Source organism: Cetorhinus maximus, chromosome 12 (assembly GCF_964194155.1).
Source record: "Cetorhinus maximus chromosome 12, sCetMax3.hap1.1, whole genome shotgun sequence".
Classification (NCBI taxonomy): Eukaryota; Metazoa; Chordata; class Chondrichthyes; order Lamniformes; family Cetorhinidae; genus Cetorhinus; species Cetorhinus maximus.
The window spans coordinates 76,486,818-76,503,240 of record NC_135890.1 but is presented as its reverse complement, the minus strand read 5'-3'; the positions used below and the strand labels follow the sequence as shown (position 1 = coordinate 76,503,240).

Below are 16,423 nucleotides of genomic sequence, written 5' to 3'. Positions count from 1 at the left end.
ATGCCCATTGCCCGGCTCAGGGAGACTCCAATCCTAATCAATAGATGTGTCATTTCAAAATGGGGTGACCTCAGTAACTGTGACTGAGGAGAGAGCAGTGAAAGGTAAATTCTGAAAGAGTAGCCTCTTGGAGAGAAAAAAGCCTATTAGGCACCGATCCTCTGCAATTAACACTATAGCCTCATGTCGCGATCTAACCATGTGATACTTCACGCACAAATCAAATGCATGGCTAACAGCAGGGATACATTCACCGGATCAATCGCATGATTCTTTAGTTAATCCTTGCCCCATTTTCACAGTTTAGTATTATCATTCCATGATTGGAAATTGCAAAAGCACAGACAAAAATCCTCCTCCCATTAGCTCAAGAAGGAATGGCACTCACTCAATGCAATGCATTATTATAAAGTGATCAATAATGGGTTATTAAAGCAAATGGGGAGGAGGGTAGATACAATGATGGCCCTGGGGTTTCGAATCAATCACGTGCACTCAAAGCTGAATCAGGGGCCGGCAGCGATTATATTACTGAATTTTATTCCGATCCAGCCAGGGTACGCTACAATTATAGTCATGTGCGACTTGCTGACCGTGCAGGGTTTTTTTTTTAAATAGATGAGCACAGCGGCGGCTGCTATTCACAAGCCAGGATTTTGTGTTAAAGAGAAGCACCGCAAGGCCACTAACCCCTCTTCAATTTACTCAGGCAGCCCGAGTGACAGAACGAACGTGCGGAGCCCGTCTCCCAGCAACCTCTCCCCTTCATCCCCCTCGGCTGTGTCGCTCGGTGAAGCCGGGCAGAGCTCTAGATTAACCCGGAGATGAGCATGGTGTCCTCGATCAGCAGCTGCCCTTCCTCAGCATTCAGCGCTCTCAGTCCAGCAGGCATTCTCGCACATGCTTCTTTTTAACTCAATGCACCACTACGGGCTTGCAGGCTTTCATACCACAATGCAGTGCTGCTTACTCTAGAGCACGGGCCAATGCTTAACTCCTCATGTCCCAAAGTGAACATCGCGCTAACTACACCAGGCACTCCTTTCAGTTCCGATAAACAGGGTTGCCAAACCTCCAAGCATTGGCCTGGAGTCTCCAGCAATTGAAGATCAATCTCCACGACACTGCTATGTGCAAACCTGGAGAACAATCATTGGGACATTTAAAAAATGTTTATTTTGTCACTTCCTTTGACCATTTATCTTTACCAGATATAAAAATATTGAAAATAGGGGAGAAAGGGCTGCTGCCCAACAGTCAAGCATCATAAAATTGGGTAATAAATCTTTTGCTTTCTAATTGGTGTAGGAAGGCAGTACCTTACAAGGATGGATGTGTTGGCTGACTAATGGCTGCAGCGTGGGGACAAGTATTATGATGAAACCTCCAAGAGGTTTAATCACAGTTTGCAACCCTATAGACTTCTCATTTTTCTCTTAAAGAGCTCCACAGAATCCTTGAAGCGCGTCACAAGCTGTAAACTAATCATGTTCAGAATAGTTCATAGGTAGAATACAGAGATCGAGTTACACACAGGAACCCAATCCTCCTCCTTCAGGTACCATAGCATAAGAGAGTGTTGGCAACCATGGACTTCCATTGGATTGGTCAATGCTTTTGCTTGGCGAAGTACTGCAGTGGTTTGCCATTCCCTTTTGCAGAATGGCCGATCAGGAAACTCTCCCACTCTTACTGCCTGCCATCAGGAGTATTGGAAGGCTTTTCAGGTGGATAATCAACCTGTTTGTCCACATTATGAAAGTGCCTTTTGTGGCCATCAAGTCCTGAAGTTCAATTTGAACCAGGAGCTTCTGGCCTAAAGGTAGGATGTGACCACTGCAGACTGTGCTACAAGACCTCCCAAAATTAATGGGGTTCAAACGGTTAGATATAGAATAATGGATATACGAGAGTGATGTAAGGCATTAATCTAATTGAGAGATTTAGATGGTATACACTGAATAATGAATACCTAGGAGTGACTTAGGGGCATTATATAGGTTATATAAAGAAGGCCTGGGAGTGATTTACAGGTGGGAATAAGATCTCAGCAAGGCATATAGAATAATTATAAATATGTAGAGTACAAAAGCAAAGAGATAATGCTTGACCTGTCGGAATTATTGGCTGCACCAAAAGGGAATTGTGTCCGGTTTGGATAATTACATTTAGGAAGGATGTCAAGGCCAGAGTGAGAGAGTAGGAGATTCACCAAGGCACAGGGATAAGAGGGCTTAGTGATGAGACGAAATGAAAGAAACTAAGACTATGTTCATTAGAGCGGGTAAGGTTAAAAAAAGTCTGGCAGAGGCACTCAATAGTATGAGGATTTTGATAAAGTAAACCAAGACTGATTAGTCAGTGAATCAGTAAATGGAAAGCATAAATTAAAGATCACGAAAGGAACAAAGGAAGGCTAGGTGATTTCTTTACACAGAGGGTTATTCTACAGAAAATGGTGAAACAAAATGGCCTTTAAAAAGGAAGTGGATAAATATTTTAAAAATTTAAATTAAAAGGATCTGGAGAAAGGGCAGAAAATTATACTAGGTGAAAAACCTTTGGACATTAATGCCTCATGACACAGGTGCTGCCCAAAGACATACGTGGTGCTCCAAAAGGATGCAAGTGAGAGTCAACTGCTGTGTCTTAGATTACTGTGGGGTGACAATGTGAAAATATAACTCTACTAGCATTATAATACTAAGAGAAAATAGAAATTTGGTTGCAGTTGCTTCCTCAAATATCAGAGGCTGAACAATAACTTGTCAAAATCAATGCAGTGGGACAGCAGAGAGATTCATACCAAGTACAAGAAGGCAGGAACACTGACCTTCCCAGTCCGATCAGTTTACTTTGAACGGTGTTGAGACACCAGCCACAGTCAACTTTCTCAACCTCAGGCAACAATAATACAACTCTGACATTGATGCATTCAAAGGGAAGCAAGAGAAGCATGAGCAAGAAAATAGAACATGTTAAAAAGAAAAACTTGTATTTATAAAGTACCTATCATGACCACAAAACATCCCAAAGCACTTTGCAACCAATGAAATGCTTTTGAAGTGTAGTTACTGTTGTAATGCAGGAAACGCAGCAGCCAATTTGCACACAGCAAACCCCCACGAGCAGCAATGTGATATTGACCGGATAATCTATTCAAGTGATGTTGATAGAAGGATAAATATTGGAAAGCGGTGATCACTACCCCTGCTCTTCTTCAAAATAGTACCATGGGATCTTTTACATCCACCTGAGTGGGCAGATGAGGCCCCAGTTTAACGTCTCTGTTGAAAGACAGCGCCCTCAACAGTGTAGCACTCTCTCAGTGCTGTACTGAATATCAGTCTTGATTTTCACACTCAAGTCCTGGATTGGGACTTGAATCCAAACCATCTGACTCAGAGGTGAGAGTGCTACCAGCTATGCCACAGCTGACACTTGGCTGTTAATGACACGAGATGAAGAGCTGTGGGAGGTGGCAGCTGTTGAACTAAGTGGCCTGTTTTATTGTAGGTTTAGAGCAAGGATTTGGGAAATGATAGCAATGGCTGATTTCTCAGCGTGAGGCAGCACAGACACACCACTCCCAAGTTTACATCAAGTATCATGAAGACATGCCAATGGTTCCTTTGTTAGTCTGAGACAACGATAGCAATTTGCATTCATAAGATGCTAGGGAACTGAGAATAGACAGCACAATGGGCTTATTCCACCTGTATGTGAGTTCATATGAAATGCTGAGAGAAGAATCATTGATAACTTGATTTCTTTCCTAATCTGTCACATTGATAGTTATACAGCTGTAAATTTATTATGTTAGTGTTATTGTCAGAAGGGGCACAGTCAGCTTTCTAATGCAATCTCACTTCTTTCAGCACCTGCTTAAAGTTGCCTCTGCATTTTCTCCAGTAAAACAGCATTTAAACCACGGAGCACCTGTGTATATGTGCATGTGCATGTGCAATGCTTTTGTTTCCTGATCCTTGACAGTGATGTCCCTTAACCAGGCCAGAAGAGCTTTCAACAAAGTATTTATGTTCATTTCAAAAGTCTAGCAGTAACTAGTCATCCCTTTGGCCAACGTAACAATATTTTGTGACAATGAACAGGTTTTACTGCCAATGAAGTATACTGTATTAATCTCGAAAACATGGCACATTTTAAGCACAGCAAGATCCCACAAATGCAGTAATGACCAACTAATCTGTTTTTCGAGATGTCAGTTGAGTGATAAATACAGCGCAGGACCCCTGGGAGGAATCCCCTTCTCTTCAAAATTGTGTCATGGGATCTTGTGTCCACCTGAAAAAGCAGATGAGGCCTTAGTTTAATATCTCATTTGAAAGACACTCTTCCAACAATCCTGAATCCCCTCAGTACTGCATTGAGAGTGTCAGCCTAGATCATGTGCTCAAATCTCTGGAGTATGGCTCAAACCCACAACTTTCTGATCAGAAGCAAAAGTGCTAACAACTGAGCCACAGCTGACACTTCTATAACAAGCTAAGAGCTGCTGGTATTGTATAATTTTCACACCGACACACTTTTACACTAGTTACTGACTTATACTTATGCTAGATTTGGAACTCTGTGGTGCGGGAGATTAACTAGAATCCTGTTGCCTTGCTATTTTTTAGACCATCCTGTATATATTGCACCATACAATAGATTATTGGTTGTATGTGTTACACTATATACATGCACATATGTTTTAAAATATTGCAAAGTATATCTTTCTGATTACACCACTTTTTGTGGACACTTTTCCAATGCTCAAACCCAGGTTAATTTAATTCAGTAAAATGATTATGCCAAGGATTCACTTCACATCCTATGCTACATTGCACAGAATGTGAGCACATATCAGCAATCCAGCTGGATTAAAACAGGGACATTCTTCTCTCTACAGTAGTTAAATTCTCCATAGTTACCAGTTTTCAACACTCTCTGCAAATAATTTATCAGGGAAATATTGCTGAAACTTTAAAGTTCATCACAGCTTGTATCTTAACAATACTTTTTACAACCCTTTCTCATTAAGATATACCATCTGGATTGAAAGCAGATGGCATGAGATGCTTCAGTGTGTCAAAGTTCTTGCATGTGCTGCCACAGGGGTGCTGGCCATGTATGTGTGCACAATCTCCCAAGCCGAAGGTGTGGATCTCATTGTCACTTTTAGAGGGAGAAGTCCCAGTGCTCCACAATTCCTCCCAGAACAGAGGCCAAGATCGGTGCTCGATGTGCAGGGGATTGCGAGTGTGTTGCCACTCCTTGCTACCATCAAGTGCACTGGGGCTTCAGCTAGTTCTGTTATTGGTTTATTTGCCTCCTTTAGTTCAGTTTTCTCCTTCTTCAGACAAGGAAGGGAAGCATCATAAAAGCCAAAAATGTCATCATGTTGCTGAAACAAAATCAACTGCTCCATCTGGATAATCTCATCGGAATAATTTCTGTAACATGAAGATCCTCCAGTGTTCCATTACCCAACCAGAAAGATCTCTCCCATTCTCTTTAAAAAGAAACAGGCTGGCAAACTGTACATTTTCTTGTACCCTGCCCAAAGATTGTGGTGCAAGAAGCCCTCATCTTTCATAAACCACTCCTGGGAGGGCCTGGATCTAAATAGCCTTGTCCTTCAGATGAGAATCAGAGCTCTGCTCTAGCAGGGACACCTAGCAAACCTCTTGTTCTTTTTCCAGAAGGCATGCAGTGAATATGCTGCTAAACGCACTGGATCAGTTGCATTCTTTTAAGTCAATGTCAAACCCATAGGGCTGATATACCTAGAAGTGGAGAGACCAGCCACAGTGCAGTTTTGAGGGGAGGATGGTAATCTCACTGAGACCACAGGCAGACAGAACTCATATGTCTGAGCACACAAGCATCTATCTTCCAACATTTGCTGAATTGCTGGCCACAAACAGATCCGAAACTTAATGTTTAATGATCTATATGAAATTGTGAAATGCTACTTTTTAGCAGTTTAGCAGGGATTTTTTAGCAGTTGTGCTACTTTGTGAACTTGCTTTTCCCCTCAGCCCCTCCTGTAAATGTGGGATCATTGATCTGCAGACTAGTTGACTGTAACGATTTCTCAGAACTCTCCGTACTGCAGCCGTCTTCAATTATCTCTCTCCTCCACATGGACCCATTGATAAATAAGGTAAGAAACTGGGGGAAGAATTTGTTCTGCAACTTATGCTGCAGTAATTTGAAATAATGAAGGACAGAAAACAGATGGAACCATAAAACCAAAATGATTTCTAGGACAAAAGGAAACCATTTGAACAAGAATTTGCATTTATATAATTCTTTCAATATAGTAAAACATACAAAGGTACATCACAGGAGCGTAATTTTTGGCTGACTGATACTAAATCTAAGTAGCAAACATTAGAACAGGTGACCAAAAGCTAGGTCAAAGACTTATGTTTTTAAGGGATATTTGAAAAGAAAGAAAGAGATTTTAAAAAATATTTGTTCAAGGAATGTGAGCATCGTTGGCAAGGCCAACATTTATTGACCATGCCTAATTGTCCTCAAGAAGTGGTTGTGAGCTACATTCCTGTACTGTAGGTACACCCACAGTGTAGGGAGGTCCAGGATTTTAACCCAGCAACAGTGAAGAAACAGCAAAATAGTTCCAAGTCAGGATGGCTAATAACTTGAAGGAGAACTTGCAGGTGGTGGCGTTGCCATGCATGTGCTGTTCTTATCCTTCTAGGTGGTCAAGGTAATGGGTTTGGAAGATGCTGTTGAATGAGCCACTGTATCCCCCAACCTCATTATTTGTAATCAGCATCCTCAACTGCATTGTTAACAATCGATACCCACCCCCAAATCTACTTTATCCAATCAGTGCCCCAAACTCCTTCAATCAGCATTGAAATTCAATCTCTTCTCACTAGCTTCCTAGAGCCTCATTGCCTGTAATCAATGCCTCATTCCTTACTGATTGAAGTCAGCGATATGATCCATACCTCCTGATCAGTCACCTCATTTCCAAACTACAATTAGCAGGCCCCAGTTCACTAATCTGCACTAGCAAGCTCCTGTACAGTCAGCAAGCCACTCATTCCAATCAACAGTCACAGGCTCCAGCCCTGGTTTGGCACCCATACACTCCAATAAACAACTTCAGTTCTTACCTGCTCTCATGAGACCAGCCCCACATTGTGCTAGGCTCCGTCACGCCTCCGCCACTCAATCCGTGACCCCGTCACGCCTCCGCCACTCAATCCGTGACCCCGTCACGCCTCCGCCACTCAATCCGTGACCCCGTCACGCCTCCGCCACTCAATCCGTGACCCCGTTATGCCTCCGCCGCTCAATCCGTGACCCCGTCACGCCTCCGCCGCTCAATCCGTGACCCCGTCACGCCTCCTTTAATCAGCCAACTTCCAGCTCCATCTGCCTTAATCAGCAACTTCAAGTTGTTATCCTAACCCCACCAGCAAGTGACCCCTCCTCTACAGTGACCCCCATTTCCCACCAGCCTACACCTACCCAAGTCAGCGAATATTAAATTAATTCAAATCAGGTTCAAGTATTAATGTCGGTCCACGCATCCAAAAAAAGCCAAGTAATGACAGTCATAGTCCACATCTCTCTCCATTTGAGACAGACAATTGGTTGTACAGCTTGAGGGGCACCACTTCGCAACAAGCACAGGGCAAGACCAAGGAGGCAGATCTCCATGAACTACCATAGCCGGTACGAGGATTGAACCCACGCTGTTGACATCATTCTGCACCACACTCTAGCCATCTAGCCAACTGAACTAACCAACCCCCACTAATGACTAGGTTCAGACATACTGTATTCTAATTTCCAGTGGGTGCTATTTAATCAGAGTGTTCCTTTTCAACATCTGTCTGCTATTCATCCTTTAGCTTTCACATTTACGATGATCAAATACTTGCTATCCCCACTGAAAATGTTTAAAAATTAAAAATAGAAACAAATTATAAATAACTGCTAAGGTTTCCCGGTCCCTAATTCAGCCAGGAATGATGCAGTCCCAATCACTCAGAAATACGAAATAGGAATAGAACACACTAAACTGATATTGATTCCACCTTGCACCGTCTTTTTTTTTTACTATTTTATCCATTGCCCTCTTGTCCTGAGGTTTCAACTGAGCTGTTAATGTCTTGTCAATTATATTGTTAATGTTTGTTAATATCATGTAAATTACATTGTTAAAGTTAAGAGAAACAGTTGATGTGTATTAATTTTCTTTGAGCACATATAAATTGGGGATAATTAATTTAATTAGCTAAGTTTCCTTTGGAAGTTTTCTTTTTGTTACAGTACCCCTTCAAGGGGCTGTCAACCCTGTTAATTTGTTAATTGGTTTATTTTTTATTTGGTTCAAAAAAGAGCATATAAATAGGGGATAGCTGGGACACTGGATTGTGTGAGAGGGAAGCTGTAAGACTGAATGAGTCAATAAACTCAACAAAAAAGCTTCAACTGGCTTGGATCCTATTAACATAAGTCACATGCCAGCCTCATTAAAGAGAGCACATAGACAACCCTTTCAATAGCATTAATGCTGTCCAAACCAAACACTACGAGTTGTGGAAAAGCAATCAGGTGAAGTTGATGGTAGAGTAAAATCAGGCTGGGTGCGAAATGGTCATCCAACCTGTTTCCCAGTTAAAATTACACTGCCCCCCCCCCCTCCCCTTCCAGATGTTTCTCCACTGGTGGGAAGGTTCGGGGGAGTGACCTCTGGTCTCAGATGCTCATTTGTAGATGGTTGGCTAGTGCCTGGAATTAGCCTGACCACCTGTATCTTAATACAGAGATGATACCATTAACTACTGAATGGTAACAAAGGGATTAGGGAATGAAACTTTATTCCATGATGTGTTGCCAACATTGAATGTGAACCTGCTGCCAAATATGGAGATGGGAGACTCTGCACCTCCAACAGCTCAATAACCTGAATTTTCACAGATCCCTTCATTTCCAATGGAGGCATCAGCAAATACAGACCTCAGTTTTATTGGCTCCCAAATATACCTAACAATAATTGGCAGCACAGTACAAAAGGTATAGTACAAAAAGGACCAGAATAGTATTGCTGGTCTTCACTACTCTATTGCACAGGTACAAATTCAGGTAACCATCGGAGTTAAAAATTTCACTTAATCAGAAAAATGCTTCAGATAGTCAGGCTAAGCTGGCGCAGGGGAAATTCCAGTGGATACAGGAGATCCCTTAATCCAAGGGCATCCAAGATAAAAGCCGTCCTTGAATTGTTCGCTATTGATTCTGATTAACCAAAATGGAAAAATTATCCATTCACAAAGACATTCATCATTTTCATGACCCAGAATTGAATTCCCACTTGTATATGAAAATACAACAGCCTACATTTTCCTTCAAGTGGAAGGAATGACCCAGTCCATCAGAAACATGCCCACTTTGCATCACAATATACTTTCTAGGGCTGGCATCAGCTGTGAAGATGCCTGCCACACACACTGAGCGCTTCATTCAAATGACTTTTGGGGACATGCCCATCCATCCTAGTGTGCGGAATATCAAATGTTAACTATACCCATTCCAAATGACTGTCCAGGGCTGCTTGGGGGTGGCAAGCATGCTGAAGCTCATGAGCAACACACAGCAATATGAAGGTTTCTATTTTTTAGCTGGTTACTAGCCACTTTTCTTCGCTTTCTTCTTCCCTTTGTTGGCACTTGTGAACCTTAGCGCCAAGTGTTACAAATTATTTTTTCACCTACTTTTGACACCAATAGGAATTCCTCTGTCTGCCATGTTTGGGAAGAGGGCCTATGGGAGGATGTCAGACAGATCAGGCTTAGTGAGAGATGTTCTGTGCCAACTGCTGGCATCTGCTCACCTGCATCTACAGACCAAGAATAGCCAAATTCACTTTGGCAGATCATTACTGTATGTGGAAGGTTCTCCTTCCAAAGAAAGCTGGGATAGCAGACTCAATGGTACCATAAAGACACATTATACCTCGCTAAAGGCCTCAAGAGTCAGAAGATTGAGGGTTCAAAACCCAATCCAGAGATTTATCACATAGTCCAGGCTGAGACTCCAGTGCAGTACTGAGGGATTGTTGAATGGTTGGAGGTACCACTCTTTGGACCAAATGGTAAACCGAGGTCATGTTTGCCCTCACAGGTGGACATAAAAGGTTGCACGGCACTATTCTGAGAAGTGCAGGGGAGTTATCCCTGATGCCCTGGTCAATATTTATCCCTCATCCAACACGACTGAAAAACAAACTTTCTGGTACATATCACATTACTGTTGTGGGAGTTTGCTGTGCACAGCTTGACTGCCATGTTTCCTACTTTATAATAGTGACTATAGTTCAAAAGTACTTTGTTAATTGTAAAGTGCCCTGGGATGTTCTGAAGTACTGAAAAATGCTTATATAAGTGCAAGCCTTTCTTTCTATGTCGAGTGCTGCCTAGGAAGCTGCCCAATCATAGTATGCTATGCACTCACTGGCACCACATGAAAAAAGACAAGCAGGCGATAAAGGCAGCATAGCCTGATTGGCTGATCTCACCAAGGTACTAACAATGGTATCTGCAGGCTCTGGCATATCTATCTGGCAACATCCATGGTGAATTGAAAGGAGGACAGTCAAAAATTAAATGGAAGGAAAGCTAACGTGGAGACGTGAAATGCAGCCTGCAACCCCTTAACGTCTGATGGAATGGAGGTGGTGTCAGAGAAGTACCTTCACAGGCTGTTAATACAGAGCCAAATGCAGAGCTTTGCCATTTGTTGCAAGGGCAGCTGTAACTAAAATGCAGCACAGGGCTTGTTGAAAAGGTAGAAAAACCTCAATAGTTCATAATTGCCCTAATAAGCATTTCCTAATATCAAACACACACAGGCATTAAACTATTTCTGCAAAGCAAGTAGTTTGGAGGAGGTCACACACACAACCAATTCAGGGTCTGGTAACAGTCATTACTCACTTAATAGTTCATGGGAACAGACAAGAAATGCATTGGACATAAGGCCAGATAGTAAGGAGACACTATAAAATAAAAGATGAATAAAGATATATGGAAAGAAGATAAGGAAGTAAAGCCATGACATCCAAAATAGTCTCATTCACAGGAAACAATGAACAAGAGATCAATAGCATTGCATGAACACAATGATTTAATTACATAATGAATGTCAATGAATGATGCAGTGACATCATAGGCTAATGTACCTGTACAAGCATAGGTAGAATGCATTGATGTGATAGCAGTTAGGATGAACAGTCAAGATGACATGCTTAATAATTCTTAATTTTTAAAAAATTCATTCATGGGGTATGGGCATCACTGGCTAGGCCAGCATTTATTGCCTATCCTTAATTGCCTTTGTTCGGAGGCATTTAAGCGTCCACCACATTGCTCTGGGTCTGGAGTCACATGTAGGCCAGGCCAGGTAAGGACGGCAGATTTCCTTCCCTGAAGGACATTAGTGAGCCAGATGGGTTTTTATGTGGGGTTGGTGTCTTAGAGTGGTGAACAGCAACACACTCCTTGCAACCGTGTAGCACCAACTCAACCTTAGCCACCATCTAACAGCAGGGCGAGATGCTGCACCATTCCATTGTTTCATTGCAGATTCTATTTCATGCCTCACAATGGGTTTCCTTTCTCTTCATTTCTGCCCTCCATTTCTTTCCCCTCTTTCTCTTTGGCTTTAGGAAAGGCTGACAATAGGTTGAAAGGTCTTTTGAGCCTTTCATGGGCTCCAAATACTAGGCCTCCACTCCTCCACTTTAGCCGGATACAGACATATAAAAATTGCTTTTCAGGTGAAATTTAAGCCCACCATTCAGCTCCCTCCCAATGTGTCTGCAGCTGTATCTTAAGTTATGAAGTTATAAACAATTGTTCTAATGAGCTTACCAAGGAAAAGTTATAGCCCTACACATTTACACCAGTTCATAACAATTCAACTAGTACACAAAGCATCACCCCAATCATATCATTCTTGAAGTATTTACACATAACTCATCAGAAATCTTAAATTTCACTCAAAATACATTCATCTTCAAAATTAACGAGCACAGGATTTTCCATATACAAATTGTAGAACCAGGGTACAGTGGAGAATAAGGAGTGTGTTACTTCTTTACTCCTGAAGACACTGTCCCTGTGTGTGGTTCCTGATGTTAACAGCTTCTTATATAGTAGGAAGACACAGGTATACATGCTGCAAGAACTCGCAGATAGGGAAAAATAGGAAGCTATGTCTCTGGGTGTGATTTGGAGTGCTGGACAAAATGTTAATCTCCCTGATGCCAAGCTGCCAAAGGTCTCACTCCATCACTTAATCTTCAAGACCCATCTTTAGATTATTCCTATTGAAAAGTTTTCATTATCAGGATTACCATTTCAGCAGATCATGCCTGGTTCATCCATATAAATGTTGGTGGAAAACGGATATTAGTCTGTGATGCTGACACAACTAAAGCAGAAGGTGAAGGAGCACGTGGAAGGTGTGGGAGAAGATTTGGTGAACCGATGATTTTTGCCCAAGTGGGGACCAACAACATTGGCAATATACGAGGAACTAGGAAGAAAGCTAAAAAAATCTCAAAGGCTAGAATTCTTGAAAATACTATCCACTGAGCTAATCAGGGAAAGGAATATTGCGTAACTCAACCGAAAAAAGCAATGTAAAAGGACAGGATTCACACTTGTAGGCCATTGGGACCAGGGTTGGAATAAGAAATAGTTTTACACAAGGACTTAACACCAGCCAAACCAAACTGGTGCCAATGTTCTGGGATTAAGAATAGCCAGAACTGTGGGTGAGACAAGGGAGGGGAGATGAAATGAGAAGTCCTACCTTAAAATATAGTTTTTATCCCGCCTTTTTTTTAAATCCTTTTTCCTCCATTCCCCTGCACCGCCCCCCCGAAAAAGGGCCATCTGTCACTTGTTCCGTGTTGTTCTTTCACAGAGTGCTGACCCTTGTTCTGCTATTAACACGTTCTGCTTTCTTACCTTTATGTCACTGTCAGCACCTTTTTTTAGTCTTCATCGCTCCATTAACACTCCCTTTGTCTTGTGTCCATGACATCTTTGTCAGTCTCTCCTTAGCCCCCACCTACCTATGACCTTCTATCCTGCTTTACCTGTTCCACCGCCACCCGCCCCCCCACTAAACAGTATAAATTCCAGCATATTTCCACTTCTCTTTAGCTTTGAAGAAGAGTCGTGTGGATTTGAAATGTTAACTCTGTTTCGCTCTCCACAGATGCTGTCAGACCTCAGTTTTTCCAGCATTTTCGGTTTTTATTGAAATATATGGATTGGGGGTCGAAGAAGAGTATAGTGAAAAGGGCAAAGGAAACTTTGTGCACTAAGCCATATTTCAGATCAGACCTATGGGAGCACTTCTGTGAGAAAAACCATTTGCTAAGTGCTTGAGACATAGCAATGGTGTCAGGATTGACAGAAACTTGGCTCCAGCCAGGACAGGACTGAGAACTAATATTTCAGCTCATAAAAATTGAGCAAGATAAAAATGAAAAAAAAAAGGAACAGTTGAGCACTCTGTACTTATTTCAGGAAAGAATGTCTCCAGTGGTTTCATTGATCTCCAATAGGGCACCTGCCCCAAGAAAATTTCACATGTCTATTTATGAATGAGTTGCTTTAATAATTCAGCCTAATATAAAAGTATCAGACATCCTGAGATTAATTATCGTTCAAACTGATGCTTGCGGAAATCTTATATATAAATCCAGAGACAATGAATGGGTCCCTCATTCATTCCCTAGACACAGTACCCCAGGTTATTTTCATGCACTAGGTCACACTTTGGATCACAAGCAGTGACAGGGCTTGCTTATGGGAGCTGACTTTTGTAAGAACAGGAACAACTTACATCTACCTGGCACCTTTTAAAATAATAAAACATCCGAAAGCAAATCACAGGAACAATATCACACATTTCACACTCAGCCACATGAGGAGATTGAGGACAGCTGATCAAAAGGTTTGTCAAAGGGGTAGATTTTTAGGAGTGTTGTATAGGAGGAGAGATAGCGAGGCAGAGAGAGTTAGGAAGGAAATTCCAGAGTTTATGGCTTAGGCAGTTGAAGGCTCGGTCCCTAAAGATGGAGCGTTTAAAATTCAGGATGCACAAAGAGGCCAGAATTAGTGCAGAATGGAGATTTCAGAAGGTTGTAGTAGGGCTGGTGGTGGTCACAGAAATAGTGAAAGGCAAGGCTACAGAGCAATAAAGAGCTTACTGGAAATGTACCAATGATCTTACATGAGGGGACAAAATGTAATACGCCCATGTTTGCTGATACACAAAGCTTGGCAGAAAAGAGGCTGTGTGCAGGACTCAAAGTGGTTGTAAAATGATATAAACTGGTTACGTGATTGGGCAAGAAGGTGGCAGGTGGAGTATAACATGGGGAAGTGTGAAATTATCTTTGTAGCAAGGATGGAAAAGCAGGATAGTTTTTAAAAGTTGAGAGACAAGTAAACGTTGGTATTCAGAGAGATTTGGGTGTCCTTGTACACAAATTACAGGAAGTAAAATGTAGGCATAGCAAGCAATTAGGAAGGAAAATTATATGTTACCCTTTATTGCATGGGGGTTGGGAGTAAGGAAGTCTTACTGCAATCATAGAATGGTTAAAGCAAAGATGACCAGCATTTGGCCCATCGTGTTCATGCTTGATCCTTGCTAGAGTGACTCAGCTAATCTCACCAACCCACCCCCACACACTTTCCCCATAGCCCTGCAGTTTTCTCCCTTCAGCTGTTTATCTAATTTCCTTTTGAAAGTCATGAGTGAACCTGCATCCACCATATTCTCATGCAGTGCAGTCCATATCCTAACCACTCCCTTCGTAAAAGTTTTTCCTCATGTTGCTTCTTTCTCCAATTATCTTAAATTGGTATCCTCCAATTCCTTCCACCAATAGGATTAGTTTCTCTCTATCTACTCTGTCTAGACTAGACCCCTCAACAAATTTTGAATATCTCTATCAAATCTCCTCTCAACCTTCTCTTCTGCAAGGAGAATGACCCCAACTTCTCCAATCTATCCACAAAAGTAAAGTCACTTACTCCCGGAATTATTCTTGTAAATCTTTTCTATGCCCTCTCTAAAGCCTTCACATCCTTCCAAAAATGTAGTAGCCAGAATTGAACTAAATAGGCCAGTTGAGGCCAAACCTTTTTTCTTTATATATAAAGCTTCATCATAACCTTTGTGCTTCATCCTTTTGTTTATAAAGCCCAGGATCCTGTATGTCTTTTTAGCCATTTTCACAACCTGCCCTACCACTTTTAATGATTTATTCAAATATACCCAGATCTCTCTATTCCACACTCCACTTTAGAATTGTGCCCTTTATTTTATATAGCCTCTGTTCATTCTTCTTACCAAAATGTATTACTTCACACTTCTCTGCATTAAATTTCATCTGCCATGCATCCATCCATCCCACCAGCCTATGTATGTATGTCCTCTTGAAGCTTATCACTTCCTCCTCATAGTTCACAATGCTTCCAAGTTTTGAAATTGTGCCCTGCATACCTAGTCAAGGTCATTCATGGGATCATTAATCCCATGTGTCTCAACATAGTGAGTGGATTAAATAAAAACAGAAAATGCTGGAAAAACTCAGCAGGTCTGGCAACATCTGGGTGAAAGAAACAGAGTTAACATTTCAAGTCTGTATGACTCTTCTTCAGAGCAAAGTAGATGTTGGGAAGGAGACACGAACCATATTCTTCCAAAAATGTTGGCTGTGGAAATTATACAAAATGACTTGAAGGTGACAAAAGTTCAAAGAAGAAAGCAGTCATTTAGTCTCACATAATAGGTAACATTTGTAAAATTAAATTAGTGAACATTTAGAAAGTGATGATCTAATCACAGACAGTTGGCATGGACAGGTTATACTTGACTAACCTACTGGAATTTTTTTTGAGTACAAAGGGAATGCAATGGATGACGCATGTATGACTTCTCAGAGGCACTTTTAAGGTTCCACATGTGATTCTTGTTACAAAAATTACAATTTGGAGTGGGTGAAATTCATTTTGAGTGATAGCGCAAAACATGCAATATAGCACATTGGGAACCATTTTACTGCTTAATTTTCTTCACTCTGACCCATGAGAATTTGATGCTTCTACATTTCCTTGAAGTTAACTACATTTGCAGAATAGAAGTTGTGTCTTATTGAGTTCCATGAATCTTTTATAAGGCTCTGCATTAAATTGTTTCGTTTATTAACTTACTGCCGAGAGAAACCAAACTTATAACTTCAAGCACTCTGGTAACAAGAAGTAAATGAGTTTGTTGTCAAGGCACTGTGGAGTGAACTGCATGTGGCATAAGGCATCATGTCACTGGTACCATAAACTAAACT

The 16,423-nt window shown here is 41.5% G+C and overlaps 1 protein-coding gene across 3 annotated transcripts in view; it reads right to left on the bottom strand.

The window, feature by feature from the left end:
• Positions 1–16,423, bottom strand: part of LOC144687599 (oxysterol-binding protein 2-like) — a 336,708-nt gene that overhangs the window by 182,145 nt on the left and 138,140 nt on the right. The window contains exon 1 of one of the 3 annotated variants that reach the window (XM_078553935.1): positions 691–924. The exons of the other annotated variants lie outside the window; for them this stretch is intronic. Coding sequence (XP_078410061.1) covers positions 691–769 — 79 coding nt within the window. The 5' untranslated portion in view covers positions 770–924. Of the gene's footprint in view, positions 1–690; positions 925–16,423 lie in introns of those variants that run through there. 3 annotated transcript variants of the gene reach the window in all.